The 14,757-nt window shown below is 38.6% G+C and overlaps 1 protein-coding gene across 1 annotated transcript; it reads left to right on the forward strand.

The window, feature by feature from the left end:
* The first annotated feature begins 4,910 nt into the window (after positions 1–4,910).
* Positions 4,911–5,666, forward strand: LOC127104176 (secreted RxLR effector protein 161-like). The gene has a single exon (XM_051041377.1). It carries the CDS (start codon positions 4,911–4,913, stop codon positions 5,664–5,666), a length of 756 nt encoding a protein of 251 aa, XP_050897334.1.
* Positions 5,667–14,757: the final 9,091 nt, after the last annotated feature.

Here is a 14,757-nt window from a genome sequence, read left to right on the forward strand (position 1 = left end):
CCATGTAACCGGTTACATCCTTCAGGTAACCGGTTACACCTGAACCAGTGGCACTTCTTTATTGTTATTCAGTGCCATACGAATTCATATCTCTTGCCCTTGACCATTGCATTGTTCCACTTATATGCAGTCTTTCTAAAGGGTATAGAGTCTCATATATATACTATACTTTTCAAATTTTATCACTCACCTCTTTCATACAAATTACAAACTTCAAATATACCAACTTTTAAGCAAAGTGTTCATATATACATCAATTTTCATTGAGATATTTTTCCAACATTGTTACATAAATATTTCAGAAAAATACCCTCATATATTCATACACATTGAGCACTAATATTATCCTTGTGATTTGTTTTACTTGAAAGAGAAGATCAATCAAGTGATTGATATATTTCATCTATTCAAACTCTTATACAAAAATTATACTTGTTGTATCATTGCTTTCTAGGATTGTTAGGAAGCAATATTAGTCACATTGAGAGGATTGTTCTCATAGGGTGACTTAGTGAAAATCCAAGAGGATTGTTCTTGGTCCAAGAGGATTGTTCTTGGTTTTTTTGGTTATTTCTTGTACAAGTTACCAAACATAGTGAAAATCTCTTACTGCATAAGGGGACTGGAGTACTCTCAGATTGTGAGGGGAACCAGGATGTATCCTTGTGTCATTTATCTTTCCGCCTTTACATCTTTCATAAATTTCCAAACCAGAAATATTATCAACTTCATATCATAAAACCGGATAAAATTTTAAAGAACCTAATTCACCCCCCCCCCCCCCTCTTAGGCGCACTTCGTTCTTACAGTTGGCATCGGAGCAGGTTATAGGTAACATGTTCCTAAAAGATCTGCATGGCTTCCACAAGCACGAATCCGGTTTTTAAAGACGGTGGAAGTAGTAACAAACCACCACTATTCTCTGGAGAATATTTTGATTTTTGGAAGATCCGTATGAAGGAACATCTAGAAGCCCAAGGAGAAGGCATATGGGAAGCCATTGAAAATAGCCCACATAATCCTACGAGTGTGATCAATGGCGTTGGTACTCCAAAGATAAAGAGTTCGTACGATGAAAATGATAAGAAAAAAAATATTAAATGAAAAGAAAGCAATAAACATTCTTCAAAGTGCTTTAAGCATGGATGAGTTCTTCCGCATATCTCAATGTAAGTCGGCAAAAGAAATATGGGACACCTTAGTGGAGACACATGAAGGCACCTCCGAAGTAAAGAGATCAAGGTTGAATACATTAAGTCAAGAATATGAGATGTTTAGAATGCTGCCCGGAGAATCCATCGTGGCGCTACAAAAGAGATTTGTTCACTTGACAAACCACTTGATTGCTCTCGGAAAAACATTTACAAATGATGATCTCAATATGAAAGTACTAAGATCATTGACTCGAGAATGGCAACCAAAAGTGACGGTTATCTCCGAAAATAAAAGTCTCTCAACAATGACGTCCGCATCTCTCTTTGGAAAACTTCAAGAACATGAGTTAGAACTTGGTAGGCTTGAGAAACATGAAAGCCAAGAAAAGAAATCTAAAGGGATTGCCTTGAAGGTAGACTCAAAAGAAGATAAAGATGATGACGCATTGGAGGAAGATGAGAATTTCATGCTCCTTATTAAAAGGCTCGGTAAGTTCTTTAACAAAAATGATAAACCCTTTAATGCTAAAAAGAATAGACATTTCAGAAAGAAAGAGGCCACCACATCTACGCAAGATGTAACATGCTATGAATGTGGAAAACAAGGCCACATAAAGCCAGAATGTCCTAAAATTTCAAAGAAAGGAGGATTCAAGAGCAAGAAGGACTTCAAGAATAAAAAGGCATATCTTGCATGGGAGGACAATGAAATTGGCTCTTCATCTGGATCGGATAGCGAGGAATGTGAAAACTTGGCGCTAATGGCTTCACATCATTCCGATGATGAAGAAGAGGTTAGTAATAATTTTTCTATTTTTGATGATGATGCACAAGATGCAATTAATGAATTGTTAAATGAGTGCAAAATTCTTTATAAGACTATATCATCTCAAAAGAAAAAAAATTCTTCCTTGGAAGAAAAGATTGAAATTTTTGAAAATAAGAAACAATAGATGATTAGTGAAAAGAAGAGTTTTGTATGTCTAGAGTGTGAGTCTCTCTCATTCCAAGTTGTCCAACTTAAAAGAGTCCTTGAAAGATATGAAAAAGGACAAATTGGTTTGGAAGGGGTTCTTAGCCAACAAAGGTACTCAAATGACAAAAGTGGACTTGGCTACTCCAAATTTTCTAAACCAAGTACAAGTAAAACTATCTTTGTAAGGCCTAAGGATCAACCTCCAAAAGAAAGAGTCAACACACCAAAAGTTGTGCATCAACATCCTAAAAAGAAAAAAGTCTATCAAGAAAAAGTCTTTCGTTCCTAGATACAAAAGTAATTTTGAACCAACCTGTTTTTATTATGGTATTATTGGCCATACACCTAATGCTTGCTACATTAGAAATTTTAGTGTAGCAAAAGGGCATTATGTATGGGTTGAAAAAGGAACTAATTATAAAAGACCCAAAGCAATTTGGGTACCTAACAAAACTTAACTTTGTTTTGTATGTTTGCTTGAAGACCACAACAAATCTTTGGTATTTGGATAGTGGGTGCTCCAAGCATATGACCGGTGATGTGCACAAATTTTCAGATCTAAAGCTTAAGGCCAAGGGTTATGTTACTTATGGAGATAACAATAAAGGAAGAATTCTTGGCATAGGCAAAGTATGTGCACCAAATTTCATATCCATCGAAGATGTGATATATGTCGAAGAACTAAAGCACAATCTCTTAAGCATAAGCCAACTTTGTGACAAAGGATTCAAAATAAGGTTCACAAAAGATGAATGCTTAATTGAATACGAAATCACACAAGAGGTAATGCTTATAGGTAAGCGAATTAGTAATATTTTCATGATTTCCCTTGACGATGTTTCTTTGAAGGTTAAGTGTCTTGTGGCAAATAACAACGACTCATGGTTATGGCATAAGAGATTTGCTCACATTCACATGGAGCACTTGAATAAGTTAGTAAAACATGACCTTGTCATTGGATTACCAAAGATAAAATTCATCAAAGATAGGCTTTGCGATGCATGTCAAAAGGGGAAGCAGACCAAGTCAACTTTCACATCCAAAAATGTGGTGTCCACTTCTAGGCCACTACAACTGTTACACATGGACTTATTTGGTCCATCAAGAACAAGAAGCTTCGGAGGTAACTTATATGCGTTAGTTATTGTTGATGATTATTCTAGATATACTTGGACTTTCTTTTTAGTGCAGAAAAGTGATGCATTCAAAGCATTCAAGAAGTATGCAAAACAGATTCAAAATGAGAAATCATTAACAATTGCCTCCATAAGAAGCGATCATGGTGGAGAATTCTAGAATACCTCCTTTGAAGATTTTTGCGAAGATCAAGGAATATTTCAAAACTTCTCGGCTCCAAGGATTCCACAACAAAATGGAGTAGTTGAAAGAAAGAATAGGTCATTGGTGGAACTTGCAAGAACGATGCTTAGCGACTCAAATCTTCCTAAGTATTTTTGGGCAGATGCGGTTAGCACGGCGTGTTTTTTAAGCAATAGAGTTAACATAAGACCTATCCTAAAGAAGACTCCATATGAACTCTTCAAAGGAAGGAAACCCAACATCTCTTTCTTTCACATCTTTGGATGCAAGTGCTTTGTCCTAAACAATGACAAAGACAATCTTGGTAAGTTTGACGAAAAATCCGATGAAGGTATTTTTCTCGGTTATTCTCTTACAAGTAAGGCATACAGAATTTATAATAAAAGAATTTTAAATATAGAAGAATCCATGCATGTTAAGTTTGACGAATCTAACCCCTCGAAAGAGGAAATTATTGTGTGTGATGATGATGATGATTTTGTAGAAATTCCTAGAGAAGATACTTCAAACAAGGATCAAGAAGCACCGATTCAACAAGAGTCAAATGAAAATGATCTACCTAAGAAATGCAGAACTCATAGAGATCATCCCATTGACAAAGTAATTGGTGACATTAGTCAAGGTGTTGCTACAAGATTGAATCTCAAGGATGCATGCTTAAACATGGCGTTCGTTTCGCAAATAGAACCTTCCAAAATTGATGAAGCTCTAGAAGATGATCAATGGATTGTTACTATGCAAGAAGAATTAAACCAATTCGAGAGAAATCAAGTTTGGGAACTTGTTCCTAGACCAAGTGATAAACACATCATAGGTACAAGATGGGTGTTTAAGAACAAGCTTGATGAGAATGGTATAATTGTTCGAAACAAAGCAAGGTTGGTGGCTCAAGGGTATAATCAAGAGGAAGGAATCGACTTTGAAGAAACTTTCACTCCCGTTGCAAGGTTAGAAGCTATTCGTCTTTTACTTGCTTATGCTTTCTCTTTAAATTTTCAGCTTTTTCAAATGGATGTCAAGAGCGCATTCTTGAATGGCTATATGAATGAAGAAGTCTATGTCAAATAACCCCCGAGCTTTGAAGACTTCAAGCATCCCTCACATGTCTACAAGTTGAAAAAGGCACTCTATGGATTAAAGCAAGCACCAAGAGCATGGTCTGATCGTCTAGCAACTTTTTATGCGAACATGGCTTTGAAAAAGGTAAAGTTGACAAGACATTGTTTATAAAGAAAATTAAGAATCATACTCTATTAGTTCAAGTATATGTTGACGATATCATCTTCGGATCAACCAACAAAGAATTATGTGAAGAATTATCATCCATAATGCAAGGAGAATTTGAAATGTCCATGATGGGAAAGATGAACTATTTTCTTGGACTTCAAATCAAGCAACTAATGGATGGCATTTTCATCAACCAATCAAAGTATTGGAAAGAGTTGTTGAAAAGATTCGACATGGATAGTTGTAAAGCAATGTCTACACCAATGGGATCCGGAACTTATGTTGATCAAGACGAATCCGGTGTCTCTATTGATATTACAAAGTATCGAGGTATGACCGGTTCGTTATTATATTTGACGGCAAGCCGTCCTGACATAATGTTTAGTGTTTGTTTGCGTGCTCACTTTCAAGCAAACCCGAAAGAATCTCATCTCATGGCGGTGAAAAGGATTATGAATTATCTGAAGGGAACAACAAACGTCGGATTATGGTATCTTAAAGGTAGTGTATGTAATTTACTTGGTTATTCTGACGCGGACTATGCAGGTTGCAAAACTGACCGCAAAAGTACGAGTGGAACATGTCACATCTTAGGAAATGCTTTAGTTTCATGGTCATGCAAGAAACAAGCCTGTGTAGCACTTAGTACGGCTGAAGCAGAATACATTGCGGCCGGTAGTTGTTGCGCTCAAATCTTATGGCTAAAACAACAACTTAGTGACTACGGAGTAAATCTTGGTTGCATACCTCTTCGATGCGACAACACAAGTGCGATAAATATTACAAAGAATCCGGTCATGCATTCTCGTACCAAACACATAGACATTCGACATCATTTTCTTCGCGATCATGTGCTTAAAGGAGATGTTGAAGTCACTTATGTAGATACACATAATCAGTTAGCAGATATCTTCACAAAACCGCTTGCCAAAGAACCCTTCTTCAAGATTCGGAGAGAACTTGGGATTTTGGACGAACATGACATATGACACGCATATTCATCACTTAAGGTGCATGATATATATTCCTCTACCTTAATAAATCTTCACAATGTCATTTGTGAAGGTTCTATATGTGTTACATGTGCAAAAATATGTTTTTATTGCTTTTAATTCTCATTTTTTGCATCCTATAACCGGTTACATAAGGTAAGTAACCGGTTACATTACTGTGCGTATATGTGTTTTTGCCTCTGTTTGGTCATTTCTGCACCATGTAACCGGTTACATGAAGTAGGTAACCGGTTACATCACTGTAACTTACATTTTATTTGATTTTATTTTTCTTTTTTCACACCATGTAACCGGTTACATGAAGTAAGTAACCGGTTACATCACTGCATTTTTTGCCATAAATGTTGTTTTATATATACCTTCTACTTTTATCTTCTACTACTTTAATTATGGTTGAATTCTCTTAAATTCTTGGTCAACATTCATCCTCCTCACTTAGTCAAGATTCAACCTATCTTTTACTACCCACTCACATTTCACCATTTACCCACATCACTCTTTATTACCCACTTATATTCTACCACTATATATTACCTTTTATCCACTCATAAACCATAAGTCATTCTCAAAAGCATTTTTTTTGTACTCCTTTCTCTCAAAAACGAAAATACAGCTTCTCCTCCTCCAAAACCCTAACTTTCTCAAGCTCCATCAATGGCTCCTTCAAGGAAACTCAAAGGAAAGGCAAAAATGGGAGAAGGTACCTCTAATTCTACCAATGATTCTGAAAGTGTAGCTCCTCAACCAACAATGATGCAAAGAAGACTTCAATTTCCTTTCCAGAGTAGAGCTCTCACTTCGGTAAAATACGGTAATCTTGCATCCTTTCCTGCAACTAGTTTCAATTTCAACCCTCTTTTGAGATATCAAGGTATCACAAATTTTATTGGAACCTCTACTTTTGTGTACCCTGACCTAGCCAAGGAATTTTATGCAAAACTCTCACTTTCTAAGGATTGTACTCTAAGCTCTCATGTTAAGAAAACTGATATTGTCTTAAGTTTAGAGGACTTTGGAAAATGTTTGGGAGTGCCATCTGAGGGTGCTCGTATTCGTCATAGTGTTGTTTGAGATGATGAAGGTTTTGAGAATTATGATAAATTTGCTTACTACTTTAGCATAATCCGTATATCTGAGCAGGAACTTGCAAGCCGAAATGCTTCTTTAGAAAGAGTTCATTTGTACTCAGCAACCTTGTCCGTTAGTGACCGTATGCTTCATTACTTGATTGCATACATTTTGCTCCCTAAACACTCTAACCATTCCCAAATTAGTGATGTTGATATGCAGCTTATCTTTGCCATCAAAAATCGCATTAAGGTTAATTGGGCATATGTGATTATGCACTATATGCGTCATCAAAGGAATCTTCGAGGTAGTCTTCCTTATGGTCATATCATATCTCTCATTTTGGATTATTGTAATGTTCCTCTCAAATCTTATGACTGCCTTGACTGGAAGATGGGATTCTGATGAAGACTCAAGTGATGGTGAAGTAACCTTTGAAGAGTTGGACACTACCTACAGAAAGTTGTGTCTCAAAAGTGTAGAGTGGTGTAAACAGGTTGAAAGCCAGAAGAAGGAAATAACTCAACTTGAGAATGAGAAGGTAGAACACTTGGAAACCATCTCCAAATTAAAAAGAGAAGTAGTGGTTCTGAAGGCCAAGATAGATGAAAGTCAACAAGTTGAAAGCCAGAAGATAGTACAGTTGGAGAATGAGAAGGCAGACCATGTGGAAATCATCTCCAAGTTAAAAACTGAAGCTATGTTCTTGAATTCTAAACTAGAAGAGATGACCAAGTATGTAAGAATGTTAAACAATGGATCTGACTCCCTAGACAAGATTCTCCAAACTGGTAAAATAAAAGAAGACAAATCTGGCATTGGGTATAATGAATCTAAGCCTGAGTGCAGTTACACTGGTTGCAAACCTCAAGCCAAACCTAAATGCATCCGTAGTAAAAGCAAACTTGTGATGTCACAACATCAGAAGAGAAGACAGCAGAAAGGGAAACACCAAAGATGGAGATGCCATTATTGTGGTAAATTTGGTCACTTGAAGCCTTTCTGCTATAAGTTGTATGGTTATCCTAGCCCTGTTCATCATCAGACTCACTATCAACCCAGACCCAAACAGCACAGGCCTGTCAACAAGAAGCAATGGGTTCCTAAGACTAATGTTACAAGTCTAATAGCTCACATTCCCCTCAGAGTCTCAGCCAAAGAAAGAGTGGTATTTTGATAGTGGATGTTCCAGACACATGACTGGAAACAAAGACCTGATAACTGTGTATTTTCAAGCTTCTCCAAAATTGCTTAAAGACTTTGTTTTGATGAAGACAACATATTTCAAGAAAATCAAAAAGGATGAGCCAAGACAAATTGCATAAGGATCAAAGCTTGCTTACAAATTTCATGAAGATTAAAGACTCAAAGTAATTGATCTTCAACTTATATGGGTACAAGCTAAAACTCTTTGCATTGATATTTGTTAGTGCTCAAAACATTTAGTCAAATGCATTACCAAAACATCAAATACATACCATAAACACTTACCCTTTTACAAAACACGATTTTTGGTCTTTTTATGTTCATGTAACCGGTTACCAATATCATGTAACCGGTTACATCCCTGGCAGTAGCAAAAAAACCTTTATATTTGATCATTTTCAATATGATGTAACCGGTTACATCATTTAAGTAACCGGTTACATGATCGAGTTTTTGAATTTCTGGGCCATAACGTAACCATGTAACCGGTTACATCCTTCAGGTAACCGGTTACACCTGAACCAGTGGCACTTCTTTATTGTTATTCAGTGCCATACGAATTCATATCTCTTGCCCTTGACCATTGCATTGTTCCACTTATATGCAGCCTTTCTAAAGGGTATAGAGTCTCCTATATATACTATACTTTTCAGATTTTATCACTCACCTCTTTCATACAAATTACAAACTTCAAATATACCAACTTTTAACCAAAGTGTTCATATATACATCAATTTTCATTGAGATATTTTTCCAACATTGTTACATACATATTTCAGAAAAATACCCTCATATATCCATACACATTGAGCACTAATATTATCCTTGTGATTTGTTTTACTTGAAAGAGAAGATCAACCAAGTGATTGATATATTTCATCTATTCAAACTCTTATACAAAAATTACACTTGTTGTATCATTGCTTTCTAGGATTGTTAGGAAGCAATATTAGTCACATTGAGAGGATTGTTCTCATAGGGTGACTTAGTGAAAATCCAAGAGGATTGTTCTTGGTTTTTTGGTTATTTCTTGTACAAGTTACCAAACATAGTGAAAATCTCTTACTGCGTAAGGGGAGTGGAGTACTCTCGGATTGTAAGGGGAACCAGGATATATCCTTGTGTCATTTATCTTTCCGCCTTTACATCTTTCATAAATTTCCAAACCAAAAATATTATCAACTTCATATCATAAAACCGGATAAAATTTTAAAGAACCTAATTCACCCCCCCCCCCCCCCCCCCTCTTAGGCGCACTTCGTTCTTACAAACTGGACTTCATCCTCATGCCATAAGCTATGTAACCATTGGTGGTGGAGAAAAGGGTGAAATCAACGGGATAGGCATGCTTGATTGTCCTGGAGTGCCTAAACTTGACAAGGTCCTACTGGTTAAGGGCTTGACTGCAAATCTAATAAGCATCAGTCAACTATGTGACCAAGGTGTAAATGTTAACTTCACAAAAACTGAATGTCTGATTACCAACAAAGAAAGTGAAGTAATCATGGAAGGAGTCAGAACCAAAGACAACTGTTACATGTGGAACTCTCAAATTAGTTACTCCTCAAAATGTACCTCAGTCAAAGAGAAAGGGATGAAGTTGATTATATCTGCTAGAGAAACTCCCAAATTGAAAGTCTGTGGGAAATGTCAGACAAGGATGTCACACCAGAAACTCAGACTTAACATCACTTCCAAAGGGTTGAAACTCCTCCATATGAAGTTGATGGAACCCATGCAAGTGGAAAGCCTTGGTGGAAAGAAGTTTGCAGTGGTGGATGATTTCTCCAGATACATCTGGACCAAAAACAAATCTGATGTGGTTGAAATCTTCAAAGATTGTTGTCTGAGACCTCAAGGAGAAAAGCTCATGGTGGCTCAAACAGATGTGGATAATATTGGGTTTGGTAGGAGGTCAGATCAGATGGTAGAACATGTTGCTCGTCAAATGCAGTCTGAAGTTGGGAAGAGCTTTGTTGGACTTGGGCTACAAGTCAAGCAGATAGAAGAGTCTATTTTTCTATCTCAAAGCAAATGTGCCAAGAACAATGTTAAGAAGATTGGCATGAAGAGTGCAAGGACTCCTGCTCCTACACATTCGAAAGTATTCAAAGATGAAAATGGTGTTTGTGCTATATATCAAGCTGAATACATAGCAGCTGGAAGTAGTTGTTCTCAACAAGGTTGGTTGAAACTAATGGTGACTGAACACAATGTCACACAAGATGTCAGGACAGTGTACTGTGACAACCTGAGTGTGTCGCAACCTGAAAAATACAGTGCGAAAAAAAAAACAACTGGCGAAAGAAAAAGACAGAAGAGTCGCCACCGTGCGTTATTCGTCCCAAAGGAGGGAAAGGAAACGCTCGAAGTAAACCTGAAAAAAGGAAAGGACAAGACGGGGTCTCGCAACCAAATCTTGGGTTCGGGAGTCGGTTATGCGAAGGGAAGGTATTAGCACCCCTACACATCCGTAGTACTCTACGGGATCCACTTTTGTGTTTTTTGTCTAAAGGGTGTGGGTTTATCTTGTGTTGTTTACCAAAAAAAAAGGGTTAAATGAAAATGACTCGCGCGGATGTCGCATCCACTGCATACGTATCTCATCTGAATATGAGAATCAGAGTCTTCGTAGCTCAGCTGACCTATGGGTTGGGGGGTGTGTGCTCGCTAAGACATCGCGTCTTATGCCTACGTATCTCATCTGGCCTGAGAATCAGAGCAAAACGTAGTTCGGCTAACTACGGGGTTATGGATTGGGTTTTGGACGAACGACGTCACTATGCAATCTACCGGATGCTCGACCTTTGGAGACTTACTCGCCTGTAGTAGAAGGAGTTAACGTGTTGCTTTGGGTTTTAGGGTTTGGGATGCTCGAGGGCAAAAAGGCAGTCCTTGATGAAGGAACCGCGCTACCTGCAGGGATATGAACACAAAACACAAAACATGCATCTCAAAGTAAAATGCCACCAAGGGGCTCAAACGTTGCCTCCTATCGAGGTCTTCCAGCTAGGAAAGCAGTAAAATGCGGGGGAAATGTAAAAGTACCACGCGGATAAAGATCCGAAGTAACAGGAATTAGAGGAGTAAGAAACCCGGAGATCCTTCCAAGCTAATGCCATCAAAGAAAAGTGAGTCAGTACAGGTAATCGGAATGAACCTCCAGGGGTTATCCCACAAATAAAGTTGGAAACCACGCAAGTTATCCCTGCAAAAGTCATGTGAGCCCTCACAAAAACTCAACAAAAGGGTTAGTGAAACACCATAAGCATTTTTTTCATGAATAACAGTATGGTTTCAGAAACCTCAAACCCTGTGGCATACATTTCAGAAATTAAACGGTTAAACATTCAAGGCATTGTTTATACATTCATATACATATTAAACCCATGGGCAAAGGTAATGGGAATAATGGCAAACCTGATTGGAGAGCTTGATTGAAATTGAGTTGCACCCGTGAGGTTTACAAAACAATCTTCAGGGTTTATGTGAGGCAGAGGAGATTCTGTGTAGCTGAGTTCCCTTCGGGGTTTGGAGGCTGCTCTGAACTCCGTTAGGTCTTCTCTCACTATCTTTTTCCTCAGGGTTTTGTTCCAAGGAAACCTCAGAGTATTTTGCTTCTCTTCCTTCTTCTCCTCTTCTGTGTGGCCTTTTGTTTCAATGAAACTCTAGTATTTATAGGCTAATATTGGTAGCTTAGTGGGCTTTTGAGAAAGGTCCAAGTCCAAAAAAATTTATTATATTTTATTTATTTAATTATTTATTTAATTAATTAATTAATTAATTAATTAATTTTTATTTTTTTTATTTTTTGGATCTAATTCTGATTTACATGATGAAATGCAATATGAAATGCTAAATGAATGCATGAATGAGGAGGGCAAATTTTGGGGTGTTACAGCTGCCCCTATTCAATCATCAGCTAAACCGAGTAGGATGAAAGCGAACAGCTTATCAGACAAACGGGGTGAGCTGTGATTGAATACCAAAGATAGACCGAAAATTTGCGCTCCGAGAACACCACAAAAACGCAGAAATACACCGCGCTGTTTATTTTTCTTCCGATCCTCTAGCTTGATTTGAATCAGTCTTCTGGCTTAATCTGGAGTTTCGATCCTCTGGCTGAACCTATACTCAATTTAGTCCTCTGGTTGGATATTAATTTTGATCCTCGGGCTGGATACGATTTTGATCTTCTGGCTCGATCTTCTGGCTAGATCTCCTTCGTTTCGATTCTCTGGCTGAATCTATTTCCTTTGATTCTCTGGCTGAATCCATTTTCGGTCTTCGGGCTAGACCTGACTTTGATCTTTTGGCTAGATCTGGAGTGTCGATCCTCTGGCTGAATCTGAACTTAATTTGATTCTCTGGCTGAATCTACTTCGATCTTCTGGCTAGATCTGAATTCTTTCGATTCTCTGGCTGAATCTATTTCTGGTCTTCGGGCTAGACCTGACTTCGATCTTCTGGCTAGATCTTCTTCGATCTTCTGGCTAGATATCCTTTGTTTCGATTCTCTGGCTGAATCTACTTCGATCTTCTGGCTAGATCTGGATTGTTTTGATGATAAATTCCCGTCATTAGGATCCCGCATCTGAGGCATGCGCTGGTTGACCTTCTTTTGAAATCTATACCCAACCTTCATATTAGATATGCAGCTTCGAGAATATTCCACTTTTGGGCTTCGTACATATTCTTCGGGCTAGAACATGTTGTAACGACTCCTCAATTAGACTTGCTGGGGAAATAAAGCTTGTAGGCGACTTCACTGGGGAATCTTCAAATTGAGCCTCAGGCTGACTCTTGGGAAAATGATTCTCAGGCTGAATCTTCAAAAATGACCCTCATGCTGGATCACGGGAAAACGATTCTCAGGCTGAATCTTCAAAAAGTGACCCTCATGCTGGATCACGGGAAAACGATTCTCAGGCTGAATCTTCAAAATGACCCTCAGGCTGGATCACTCACGCTTGATCCTCTGGCTGGATCTCATGACCTTGGTTGTAAAGTAATTCTTCAGTCTGCTTGGAAGAACCTGTTTATCAGCTTATGTGTATGCTTAATATGATATGCATGCGAATGCAAATGCTATGCATGGTGTAAAAGAAAAAAAAATCTGCTAGGGGAAGCAAACTCCGGTAGGGAACAGATCGTTGTATCAATCCTTGAATGCTTTGTGGGGAATGATCCGTCTGCCGGGACCAATGAGCCACCAAAAATAAATTGGCTGCTTGAAAAGTCGACCTTGCGGGGGGAGTATCAACTATGGAAACTTGGTTCGGCGAGGCTCTGTGAGGAGAGTCTGTGGGGAAAACACTTCCTGGGGAAATGTCGTAGGAAACGACCTTTGCTGGGGATATGAACTTGCTAATCGCCCTCAAGCTGGGGATTAACAAATCTGTTAAAAATAATCTGCTGGGAAATGAGATGAACACTGGGAATGCCACCCTCTCATCTGTTGGTTATGCAACCACTCCGCTGTTGCTAGGAAGATACAGTCTGACACTGTCAACTCTACTGGGGATAGACAGTCTGGATACTGTCAACTCTATTGGGGATAGACAGTCTAGATACTGTCAACTCTGTTGGGGAACATGCTCTGCTGAGGAGAGACTTTGTCAACTGCTTGGGGATGAGGATTCATGACTTGGCATCCGGTTCCTGTGACCTGCAACCAAAAATACACGTATGCCTCAGGGGAATTACTCGGTTTGAATTCACCGTTCGGTATTAAGCACATTCAAAGCAATTTTAAATGTTTTCCTGTGCAAATCATCTGCAAAAGCCACCATTATGTTCATATGCAATATGTTTTATCAAAAATTCGGACATTTTTGCAAACAAATTGATAAATGAAAAATAAAGAGGCTCTTTAACTGAATTATTCGACTCTTACTGGGGAGAAAATTTGTGCCAGGAATAGGCGAGGGTATCAGGAAGCTGATCCTTGAAAAGAGGTGATCGCTATAAAAAGAGAACTATCCTAATGACAATATGGAAACGGGGTCCCACTGAATTTCGACTCTGCTATGGCTCGTATGTCCTCAAGACGCTCTGCTCATCTTGCTTTCTGAAGTGGATGATTAGTCGATCTTTAACCTTCGAAGATTGTCGGATTGAATGAAACGGTGATATAACACTGATGAACTCAGATCATAGTCATTCGCTTATTCCCTAACTTTTGCCTGGATCGCCCCCTTTTCGGGTTTTCAATCCACCGGGATACCCATTTTTGCCTGAGCCGCCCTTTTGGGTTTTCGACTCACCGGGTGTACTCTTTTTTTTTTATATATCCCTAATTTTTGCCCGAACCTCTTTATTCTTTTTTTTTTGGTTCGTCGGGATGCCCCTTTTTTGCCTGGACTATTCTTTTTACTGTCCAGCGGGTCTATTTTATGCGAAGTATTTTTTAACTGCGTCTGAGTTGACAGGGGACGGGAATCCTTCGCCATCCATGGTTGTTAGCGTCAAAGCTCCGCCATAGAAAATCCTTTTAACCACGTGCGGACCCTCCTAGTTCGGTGTCCATTTGCCCCTGTGATCTGTGTTGGGAGGAAGAAATCTTTTGAGTACCAATTCACCGACTTGATACCCCCGAGAGCGCATTTTCTGACCAAATGCTTTCTTCATTCGTCTCTGACCGAGATACGTCAGTTCTGGGTACGTAGTTCCAGCATAGCACCATTTCCCGTTGGTTTGATTGATAACCAAAGCTGAGTCCCCGTATACATCCAGGGATTTAATCTGTATTTTGACGGCTTCCTCAAGTCTTAGGATACAAGCTTCGTATTCG

Source organism: Lathyrus oleraceus, chromosome 7 (genome assembly GCF_024323335.1).
Source record: "Lathyrus oleraceus cultivar Zhongwan6 chromosome 7, CAAS_Psat_ZW6_1.0, whole genome shotgun sequence".
Lineage (NCBI taxonomy): Eukaryota > Viridiplantae > Streptophyta > Magnoliopsida > Fabales > Fabaceae > Lathyrus > Lathyrus oleraceus.